General features: G+C 36.5%; 1 protein-coding gene across 1 annotated transcript in view; it reads right to left on the reverse strand.

The window, feature by feature from the left end:
* Positions 1 to 12,373, reverse strand: part of LOC134350465 (pleckstrin homology domain-containing family H member 2-like) — a 145,168-nt gene that overhangs the window by 53,363 nt on the left and 79,432 nt on the right. The window contains exons 11-15 of the mRNA XM_063055678.1: positions 6,795 to 6,945; positions 5,769 to 5,908; positions 3,891 to 4,001; positions 3,620 to 3,706; positions 2,493 to 2,651 (exon numbers count right to left, since the gene is read on the reverse strand). Of these exons, the coding sequence (XP_062911748.1) occupies positions 2,493 to 2,651; positions 3,620 to 3,706; positions 3,891 to 4,001; positions 5,769 to 5,908; positions 6,795 to 6,945 (648 nt within the window). The remainder of the gene's footprint in view (positions 1 to 2,492; positions 2,652 to 3,619; positions 3,707 to 3,890; positions 4,002 to 5,768; positions 5,909 to 6,794; positions 6,946 to 12,373) is intronic.

The following is a 12,373-nucleotide window of genomic DNA, read 5'->3' on the forward strand; positions in this document are numbered from 1 at the left end:
GAGCTAATACATGCAGTGCAGGAAATGTTCGTACACAAGGTCAGGAGAAGCAACAAAAATAATAGATCGACTACATGGATGAATAAAGATATACATAAAAATTATTGAAGAAAAGACAACTATATAAGGAGTACAGAAAAAAGAGCAATGATGTTAACCACAGGGCATACGAAAATATGAAAGCTATAGTCGAGAGGGAAAGTCAGATTGCCAAAAAGCAGGTTAAGAAGGATATTGCTGATACCATCTAAGATTGACCCCAAGAGAGTTTTTCAATGCTTTCATAGTAACAGAAAGGGCAAGGAGGAAGACCAATGCATTAGGAATAATAGTGCGGTGTTAAATTATGTAGAGAAGGACATAGCAGATACTCTTAACTCATATTCACCTGCGAAGATGTTAGCAATATTCCAGTAAGTGTAGAGAAAAATAAGGCTGTTTTAAGTGACTTAGGGGTCTTAGAAAGTGAGGTTCTGTTTCAGCTATAAAGGCTGAATGTGCTATGAAGAAAGAGTGAAATAATTAAATCTTTTTAGCTTAAGTAGACGTAGAATGGGAGGAGATATGATAGAAGTGTTCAAAACCATTAAGCTTGTAAAAGTAGATGCCAGCTTCTACTGCAAAAGTACTCCATCATCAAGGACACGGGGCCATAGACGAAGACTGGTTAAGGGGAGATTTCAGACAAACATCAGGAAGCAATTCTTTACACAGCGAGTTGAGGAAACGTGGAACAAACTACCTAATTGTGTAGTTGAGAGCCCTTCAAATCTAAACTCGATAGTTATTTCAACATATTATGTGAATGAGAATTTTGCAAGGGTTTTTTGGGCTGAATGGCCTGTTTTTGCCAAAAATGTTCTAATTTTCTAAAGTCAAAACTGGGATCTGACTTTATAGACACCAGAAGTAGCAGAATACAAATATATGTATTGTAAAAGTCTGTTAGCATTGGCTGAGTATGGCAGATGGAATTCGAGCCTGAAAGATATGAGGTGATGCATTTTGGGAGATGAATACAGCTAGGATATACAAAATGGATGGTAAGAGCTTAGGGGGTACTGAGGAATACAGGAGTTTTGGTGTTCATGTCCATGGATCCCTGAAGATGGATAAGGTGATGAGGAAAAGGCATAACAGGTGCACAATTTCATGAAGTAGAGCAGAGAATACAAGAGCATGGAGGTTACAGTATAGCTATTGGTTAGGTCACAGCTGGAGTACTGTGTGCAGTTCTGGTTGCTGCACCATAGCAAGAATGTGATTCCACTGCAGAAGTTGCAGAGGAGATCCACCAGGATGCTGTCTAGAGAAAGCACTCCAACTCTGAAGAGAGGCTGACAGGCTGAGTGTGGTTTCTTTGGAATGGAAAACTGAAATAGGTAAACAATATTATGAGAGGCTTGAATAGTGAGAAACCTATCCCGTTAGAAGAGATGTTTATAAGATCTAAGTTAGATTATATTAGAGGAATATTTTGTTTATCAGGTGACTGTGTCATTCTTTGAAATATCTTGAAATTTTAGTGTGATTGATTATTCAATTGTGCATCTCTTTTATAAATATGAATTACACAGTTGCACAACATGTAAATAAACATACACTTTAAACTTCAAAATATAAGTAATACTAGGACACAGCAAAATAAGATCTCAACACTTATGACAGCGTGGCTAGGCATATCTCAAACACCATGTAATGAGGCTATGCGGTATATCACCAAAGACTCAAACTTCTGCAGATAGAGCAATCTGACTGATTGCAACACCGCCTGATACGGAGTCTCCAATGCACAGGATCACAAGAGGCTGAAGGGAATTGTAGACTTCTGCCAACTCCATCATGGGCACAACTCTCTCTGCTATCATCTTCAAGAAGCAGCAATTCAAAAAGGCGGTATTTATTATTAAAGGCCCTCACCAGAATCAAGTTTATTATCACTGATGTATGTTGTAAAATGTATTGTTCTGCGGCAGCTGCAGTACAGTGCAATACATAAAAGAATTACTGTAAGTTGAAGAGAAATAAAAAGTAGGCAGCGCAAGAAGTGAGCAAATTAGGAGGTAGCGTCCATTGGTTCACGCACTATTCAGAAACCTGATGGTGGGGAGGAAGAAGCTGTTCTTAAAACATTGAGAGCACGTTTTCAGACTCTTGTATCTCCTCTCTCATGTTAGCAATGAGAAAAGGGTACATCCTGGATGATGAGGGCCCTTAACGATGGATGTCGTCTTCTTCAGGCACCACCTTTGAAGATCTGAGAATTTTTTTTTACTACCACCGGGGAGGAGGTACAGGAACCTGAGCATTCACTCTAAATATTTTTAAGTTATAGTAACTTCTATGTCATACACTTTATCACTGCGGCAAAACACCAAATTTCATGACATACTGTATGTCAGTGATAATAAACCTGATTCTGATTATTCGTATGAACTGTAAATTCCCGTATTCACCAATTGCTAACTAATAACTAACTATTGGATCATTACCTTGGTTAGTAAACCTTCGATCGATGGCTTCGTGTCTGGCTGCGTGTAGAGGGGGCTGGCAGCTTGAATGCGCAAAACATTCTGTAAAACCCGAATCCATTCCTCGAGAATATTAGGAGAATCTGCAGTCAAGTAGTAGGTCTTTTTCTCTGTAATAAGCTTGGAAAACATTACACACTCATTATCATCAGCCATCAGGAGTCCTTGTAGTTGGATAAATGATTGGACTACAAATTACATGGACTCAGAAATCTTTGGAAAAGATAACAATTGCAATCAGGAAGTTGATTGAAAGCAAATTTAATGCAAAATCAATTACAGGTTGAGCACCCCTTATCAGAAATGCTTGGGGCCAGAAGTGTTTTGGATTTTGGAATAAATAATAAGATAGTCATAATTTCCAACTCTGAATTTATGTGCTACTGTTAAGGAGCCTTTCTTATACACTTTTTCATCACACATATGTACTGAACAGTAAAGATTATTATATATTTTTAATATAATGAAAATGTAATGTGTGCAGGGTAACAAAAGCATCGGGAGAAAAACTGAATCAGCTGTTGAACAACAACAACAGGCTTTCAGTTTCCACCCATGATGCCGTGTTTACACTGTATTTGTATTTTACTTTTTTCTAGGTTTACGTAAGGTATAAAAGCAATCAGCATTGTAGACTTGTTCTGGTGCTAGATTTTCGTGATCAGTAGATGTTTTAAATATTCAATGCAATGCCTTTACTTAAATTTCTGCAACCAGCCCGCTGAATATTCACAATTACCCTCGATTTTAAGTTTGTTGTGATAGGTCCTTCTTTGTTTCATGATCAGCATACCATTAAGCAGCATATGTTTACTCCAATGCCGACCATACATGTTAGAGTTCTTCATATTTCTATTTTTCATTAACCTCTGTCGCTTCTCACAACTGTCTGTGCTGCACATTGCCTGGGAACCTTCCCAGCATCTTGTGTAATTTTCCATTTGTGATATCACTCCAGCGCTCAAAAAAAATTCAGATTTCAGAGGTTTTCAAATCTTGAAATTTCGGATAAGGAGTATACAACCTGTACTTCATTTCAATAACTGAAACGGGTGCTGTCATTGGCAAATAAACCGTAGAATACTAACCTGAATTGTTTGCTTTCCATCACATCTGACAATATGATTTGAGATATTGAGCTCAATTCGACCCTGGGGTTTACGGATGACATCACTCTGGATTCAGATGCATGAATAAAATTATCTATCAATAAATTCCACTTTGCAAATAATAGGACAATAACATTTAAATAATTTTACTAAATCCTTGATTAAAATCTACAAGAAAGTTTTATATCTTAGCTCTAAATTTAATGACACCACAGTGCTAAAAGCAAAGAGTTCTGTTTATCATACTTACTGGTGATTTGTAGTATAACAATTCACCGCCTTTAAGGACAAACCATCGCCGCTTCCATGTTTTTGCTTTTCCTCCCATTTTTAGCAAATATCCAGACTTTTCTAATGATTCCTGCAGAAGAGATTATTGTGCATTTTGATTATGGTTATCTAATGAATCCTTAGTATGCATCTTTGGCTGTTCACGTTTTCAGTGAATTTAGAGCTAAACAAGAGAGGCATATAGTTATGCATGCCAAGGGAGAAGCTGTGACTTATTGAATACAAGAGGTAATACCACTTTTGGCTTGTAAACAATATGTTATTTATAGGGAAGACAACCTATTCTCAAGATTTTTAAAAGATCTGTTAACTATTTGCAATGAATGGTGAAAGACTTAGGTACTTGAAGATGACTTACCTGTTGAACGATCAGTAATTACCTTTGTCCTGTCAGTGTTCTGCACCAGCAGCAAGAGAAGGATGTGTGCTTAGCCCCCTGCTCTACTCACTTTACACCTATGACCGTGTGGCTAAGTACAGCTCCAAAACCATATACAAGTTTGCTGATGACACCACTGTTGTGGGTCGTATCAAAGATGGTGATGAATCAGCATATAGGAGGGAGATTGAAAATTTGGCTGAGTGGTATAATAACAACATGCTCTCACTCAATGTCAATAAGACCAAGGAACTGATTGTGGACTTCAGGAGAGGGAAACCTGAGGTCCATGAACCAGTATTCAACAGAGAATCAGTAACTTCAAATTCCTGGGTGTCACTATCTCAGAGGACCTGTCCTGGACCCTACATATATAATTGCAAAGAAAGCACAACTGCGCCTCTACTTCCTCAGGAGTCTGCAGAGATCCAGCATGTCATCCAAAACCATGGTAAACTTCTATAGATGGTGTGGTGGAAAGTGTGCTGACTGGCTGCTTTATGGCCTGGTATGGGAACACCAATGCCTTTGAGTGGAAAATCCTACAAAATGTAGTGGATCTGACCCAGTACATCATGGGTAAAGCCCTCCCAACTGTTGAGCAAATCTACATGAAACATTGCCATAGAAAAGCAGCACCTATTGTCAAAAGTCCTCACCACCCAGGCCATGCTCTTTTCTCACTGACACCATCAGGTAGAAGGTACAGGTGCCTTAGGAATCACACCACCAGGTTCAAGAACAGATACTATCCCTCAGTCATCATGCTGTTGAACAAAAGGGGATAACAACTTTCATTCATTTCTGGTGCTCCCACAACCAGTGGTCTCACGCTAAGGACTCTTAATCTTGTTATTTCATGCTCTTGTAACTTATTGCTATCTATTTATATTTTCAATTGTACAGTCTGTTGTTCATTGATCATTGACTGTTTACAGTCACTGTTCTATAGATTTGCTAAGTACGCCCACAGAAAAAAGAATCTCGGGGTTGCATGTGGTGACATGCATGTACTCTGATAATAGATTTTACTTGAAACGTTTTTTGAACTTTGAAAGTTGGTCAAATATCCCGGTCTTGTTTGCAATTTCTTGCTTTTGTAAATAATGTTTAGTAGGGGAAAGATAATGGGAGTTACAGGCACTGTCATTGTGTGTTGTTTGTGCTCTTGGTTTCAGCAAGCTGGTTCCAGGGTTGTTACGGGCTCTTTGACCTGGCAAATCAAGCTCATCTTAATTCCTTCAATGATCAATGACCCCTAACAAAACAATTCAAGCAGGGGTCATTGGTTAATGATTAAATTGACTGATTTCTCCATATCCTCATCTGAAATATTATGGTTAGAGGTCATACTGTCAGATTAATAAACTCAATATACTTGCTGGTCCAACTAATAATTATTCTAACCCGAATAGCTTGGTATTAAAACAGGCTATTTGTGGCAGGAATTAAACTTACATTTTTTCCACTGTCAATGGAATGGGAAGAACATGTTTTTGGAAGTTTCTGCTCCGGCTCGGAACATTCTGTGTCAGTACAATATGCATCTGGTGGGATGGCGTAATCACTTTCTGAAGTCATAGATGACATTGAAACACCTGTACAAGACATGTGCATAATAAATTCATTATAATTTGAACAAATTCCATCTGTTTTGATGAAATTTATTTTAAATATAAGTATTGCACCCATATTGAAAGATCACAGGTTCAAGACGTAGGAATGTGTCTTGTTTTAGAAATATTCAGTTATTGGGATTTGGTTACAAGTCACACCATGCCTGGAAGTTTCTCTGATTTACCAGAGATTAAGCTAATACTGGAGATAAGCTCCCTTAGTTGTGATCCTGAATAAAAAGTCCAGCACTGCTTTGGTTTGCATTGCCTCAGCAGTGCAAAAGACAATTTTTATATTTCCTCTATGAAATAAAACACTTCTGTCAGATAAAAGAAGAGAAAATCTGCAGGTGCTGGAAGTCCAAGCAACACGCACAAAAGGCTGGAGGAACTCAGACAGCATCTATGGAAAAGAGTATACAGTCGACGTTTTGGGCTGAGATCCTTCATCAGGACGGTTCTGATAAAAGGTCTCGACCCGAAACGTCGACTGTTCACTCTTTTCCATAGATGCTGCCTCACCTGCTGAGTTCCTCCAGCATTTTGCGTGTGTTGCTTCCATCAGATAAAAGTACGTTTTGCAATATGCGCGTAATTAAAAAGGTTAAGAGAATGGACAAGAAAGACAACATTTTCTCCAGTTCCCTAGGACTTCCAAAGTATTGAGACTCTACTACTGGAAAGTCTCATTATTTTACATGCATCATTTATAAAAAAGGAATAACGAATTTTATTAAGAGTGTGAGTAAAATTTATTAAAGGGGTAATTTTGATGTGGATTTTGGAATCATAATTAGTGACAAGCATGAAGGGATAAATTTGTTCTCAATTTTTCACATGCTTAGCGGAAATAGAGAGGACATCACACCTCGTTTCATGGCTCGTGGACTGCTGGGGCTGCTGGCTTTGCGGGAGTCTGATCCTGCCATGGAAGTCCTGGAGCTTCCTCTTGAGCTGTCACTTTCATCCATTTCAGAGGACTCGTCTGAGAAAGGTCCGGTACTGATCTGAGTTGCTTTCTTAAAGTTTTAAGAAGATATCTGTGTTAATATATGGCAAGAACTTCCTCGTTCTTGACACTGTATTAATTAGATATGTGTGATAATCGACAGGGTCATTTAACCTATAGAAGCAAATATTACTGAAGGTTTTGTGGTTAAACTTTTGGCAATTGTGGTAAAGGCATATACTACAACGTACATGAATTTAAACCTTCCAACTTTTACAGGAGCATAGATAGAAACCACTTCGAAGTCTACACAGGAGTTCCTTCCCTCCTCCACCCTGCTTCTTTATACTGGGCATGTGGGAATGAATATTTCAAAGAACAATACCTGCTCATTTTGTTCAACGTTTGAGTTGTAACTCTCTGATTTATAAATATATTTTTAGAGCATAGAACATAGAAACCTACAGCACATTACAGGCTCTTCAGCCCACAATGTTGTGCCGTCCATGTAATCTACTCCAGAGGCTGCTTAGAATTTCCCTAGTGCATAGCCCTCTATTTTTCTAAGCTCCTATCTAATCTAAGAGGCTCTTAAAAGACCCTATTGTATCCACTTCCACCACTGCTGCCGGCAGTGCATTCCATGCACCCACCACTCTGTGTGGAAAACTTACCCCTGACATCCCCTCGGTACCTATTTCCAAGCACCTTAAAACTATACCCCTCGTGTTAGCCATTTCAGCCCTGGGAAAAAGCCTCTGGCTATCCACGTGATCAATGCTGCTCATCATCTTATACACATTTTTAAGTATTCTTCATGCTAAATTTTAGAGTCAACAAATCATACAATACAGAAACAGGCCCTTTGGCCTAATAAGCTGAATCTTGGTAATGACAGAGACAATGAAATTCTATGCAGACTGAATTTAATAATATAAATAAAATATAGTCACTATATATACAGTACAATACAGCGTGGGCAGGTCTGACTTAAGCAGAGAGCAGCTCAAAATATATTCTTAATCCAGAATGTGAGACTAAGAAGATATTGTCAAGTGAATATTTACCCATCTAATCCTCTTTTAAAAGAATTACAAGATGTGCTTCAGGAAGATTTTATAGAAAAAAATGTCATGCTCTCATTGTAAAGGGTTTTAATTCCATAAATTCCTGTTGTCTTATTACTCTCCTGCCAACTAATGGAGTCAATTTATAAACCTTTATCACTGTTCAATCTTTTCTGGCTACAGCTTCTTCTAGCTCTTCAGCACAAAGTTCACAGCTGCAAATTTTCACATCTTTCTTCACGACTCTCTCATCATTGACAACATTCTAAGCTGTATTGGCATGGTCAGTTTACTCCTTGCCTTACAATTTTCATCTCTATTCCATTAGGCATCATGGGAACAACTTCTATAAGTATGTATTTATTGAATGTGGTTACAAAGAACTCTGCAGTTTCAAAATTGTAACATCTATATCAACAGGAGCACTGCTTATGTTCAGTTGGGGTGCTAAGAATTGTTCTGAGATGTATTCTCAGCCTTCTTTGGCTTAGTTCGGGGTTCTTGGGGTTGGGGGATGGGGTAGTCTTTTACTTTTCTAATTTTTTCTGTCGGGCTGATTCAGAACTACAAAGATGTCCGCAGTGTCGAGATTTCCAGTTCCGCTCTAATCATGTATTCCCCTTCCGATTTCATGAGCTCACATTATGGTTAACCCCTTACTCACCAAAGGGTTAATTTTCAATTATGGCTCATACTATTAATTTTGTCTCTTGGAATACAAATGGTTTAAACCATCCAATAAAACCGAAAAAGATTTTCAAAGTGTTCCAAAGACTGAATGCTCATATTATTTTTGCACAAGAGACTCATGTAAGGAAAGAGGACAATCAACGCTTCTTTAAGTTTTGGAAAAAACAACAATACCATTCAAATGCTCAAGCCAAAATTAAAGGCGTTTCAATTTTTATTGATCCCTCAATTACATTTATTCATCAAGGCATTAGTTCAGATCCTAATGGCAGATTTCTGTTAATTACTGGGGTACTTTTTAATAAAAAGGTCGCTATGGTTAATGTTTACGCTCCAAATGTGGATTATCCTGAATTTTTTAAACACTTATTCACTTCCTTTCCTAACTTAAACGAGTATATGTTGATAATGGGCATGACTTTAATTTATGTCTGAATCCCATGTTGGACAGATCCATAGGTAGTCCGGCTTTACCGAATAAGTCGGCTACTATTATTAACTCTTTTATGTTGGATTCTGGGATTTCAGAAATTTGGAGATTTCTACATCCAAATGATTAGGAATTCTCCTTCTTTTCACATGTTCATCGTTCTTTTTCCCGAATTGATTATTTCTTGATTGACTCTCGTTTGATTCCATATGTAGTTGATTGTAATTATGACAATATTGCTATTTCAGATCATGCTCCAATCAAACTTTCCATCAAGTTAATGGACACCTCTTGTACTAGCAGACAATGGCGATTTAACCCTATATTGCTTCAAGATCCTGACTTTGTCAAATTTATAAAGGAGCAGATTGATTTCTTCTTTTCAACTAATACTACGGAAGAAGATTCCAATGGAACTGTTTGGGACGCCTTTAAAGCTTATATCCGTGGTCAGATTATTTCCTATTTGGCTGGTTTGAAAAGACGTGTTAACAATGAAATACTTCTGTTGGTTGATAAAATTAAAGAAGTCGATAAAAAATATGCTATTTCTCCCAGTAAGGAGCTGTACAAACACAGAGTTGAACTCCAATTGGAACATAGCTCATTATTAACATCCTCGATCGAAAATCAATTAATGAGAACTAGAAGTGATTTTTATATTCATAGCGATAAATCGGGTAAATTACTGGCTAACCAATTGAAATTTGATTCGGTTAAACATCAAATTACTAAGATTCGCAAACAGGATCATACTTTCACAGTTGATCATGCTGGGATAAACCAAACCTTTCAAGAATTTTATACCTCTTTATATCACTCTGATTTTCCTCATGATTCTAATTTTATGCGTGATTTTTTAAGTAAATTGAGTTTTCCGAAACTATCACCCGAAGATTGCTTATCATTAGAAACTTCCATTTCAGAGGAAGAAATAATAACTGCAATCTCATCATTGAATTCCAGTAAAGCAGCCGGTCCGGATGGGTTTACAGTGGAATTTTAAAAATATTTTTCCTCCATTCTTTCTTCTAAGTTGTCTAGAATATTCAAGGAAGCAATCAGTTTAGGTAAATTACCACAATCGTTTTATGAAGCCTCTATTTCCTTAATTCTTGAAAAGAATAAAGATCCTACTGATTGTGCATCACACAGACCGATATCTCTTTTGAATGTAGACTCTAAAATTTTTTCAAAAATTCTAGTAACTAGGTTGGAGAAGGTGTTACCTCAAATTATTTCCATGGATCAAACCGGATTTATTAAAAATTGCTATTCATCCTTTAAAATTAGGAGGTTAATGAATGTTGTTTATACCCCCTCACTTACTACCCTGGAGTGTATTATCTCATTAGATGCTGAGAAAGCCTTTGACAGTGTTGAATGGCCTTATTTATTTAATGTTCTTGAGAAATTTAATTTTAATTTGACATTTATATCTTGGATTAAATTGTTATATTACTCCCTGGTAGCCTCGGTTTGTACAAATAATTATAGATCTCCTTTTTTTCGTCTTTTTCGTGGTACTAGGCAAGGTTGCCCTCTTAGTCCTTTACTATTCAATATTGCTCTTGAACCTTTAGCAATTGCTATTCGTGACTCGCCAAATATTGTTGGTATTACCTGTGGAAATGAAATACATAAATTATCATTATATGGAGATGATTTGTTGTTATACATCTCTAACCCGGAGAAGTCAATTCCTGCTATCCTAGGTCTGTTAGCTCAATTTAGTAACTTCTCTGGTTACAAATTGAATCTTAATAAGAGTGAATTATTCCCTTTAAATAAGCAAGTACCTATTTATGGACGTTTACCATTTAAATTGGTTACTGATTCATTTATATATTTAGGGATAACAATTATGAAAAAATATAAAGATTTATTTAAAGCTAATTTTTTACCTTTAATTGATCAGATTAAACTTTTATTTACTAAATGGTCACCAATCTCTTTATCTTTGATTGGTCGGATTAATGCTATTAGATGATCATTTTGCCCAAATTTTTGTATATATTTCAATCGGTTCCAATTTTTATCCCAAAATCTTTTTTTGATAACGTAGATTCAAAAATTTCCTCATATATTTGGCAGAACAAAAATCCTAGGTTAGGTAAAAGGTATCTACAGAAATCTAAAAAGGAGGGGGGGGCTCGCCCTCCTGAATTTTAGATTCTATTACTGGGCAATTAATATTCGATATTTAAAATTTTGGTTATGAGATTTGGACGTATCTTTAAACCCTCATTGGGTAAATCTTGAATCTAATTCATTACAAGGGTTTTCCTTGGGTTCGGTTTTAGGAACTTTACTTCCTTTTACTTCTTTTAAATCGTATAAACAAATGAACAACCCAATAGTTAAGCATACTTTACGTATATGGTTTCAATTCCGAAGATTTTTTGGGTTTAATTAATTTATTCTAGCAAGTCCCATTATATCAAATTTACTTTTTCAACCTTCCACGATGGATCAAGCTTACTTTGATTGGAAAACCAAAGGTATAATATCTTTTCACGATTTATTTTTGGATAATTGTTTTATGTCTTTTGATCAACTCTCTAATAAATATAACTTACCCAGATCTCACTTTTTTAGATACCTACAGATTAGAAACTTTTTAATTACTGTCTCCCCTAATTTTCCACACCCATATCCAATGGACACTTTGGAAAAAATCTTAGATTTAAATCTCTCTCAGAAAAGTGTAGTAGCAATTATATATAATATAATTATGAATTTATGTCCTGATGCTTCTAATAAAATTAAAGCTGACTGGGAAAGAGAACTTGAGATTAATATACCAACTGAAAAATGGGAAAAAATTCTTCAGTTGGTGAATTCATCCTCTGTATGTGCTAAGCAGAGGTTGATACAGTTTAAAGCAGTGCACAGGGCTCATATGTCCAAAGATAAACGATCTCGTTATTACTCTTATATTAATCCAATATGTGACAGATGTCATTCCGAGATAGCTTCTCTAACCCACATGTTTTGGTCATGTCCCTTGTTGGAGAAATATTGGAAAGATATTTTTGATATTATTTCAACGGTCCTAAATATAGACTTACAACCTCATCCAATTACTGCTATCTTTGGACTACCAATGATAGACTTAAATAATTTAACCTCTTCATCACGAAGGATGATTGCATTTCTTACTTTAATGGCTAGAAGGTCCATTTTGTTGGATTGGAAAGAGATTAACCCTCCTAAGGTATTTCATTGGTTTTCACAAACTATGGTGTGTTTGAATTTGGAGAAAATTAGAAGTGCAGTTTATGACCCTTCCATTAAGTTTGAAAAAACTT

This window comes from Mobula hypostoma, chromosome 8, assembly GCF_963921235.1.
Source record: "Mobula hypostoma chromosome 8, sMobHyp1.1, whole genome shotgun sequence".
Taxonomy (NCBI): Eukaryota; Metazoa; Chordata; class Chondrichthyes; order Myliobatiformes; family Myliobatidae; genus Mobula; species Mobula hypostoma.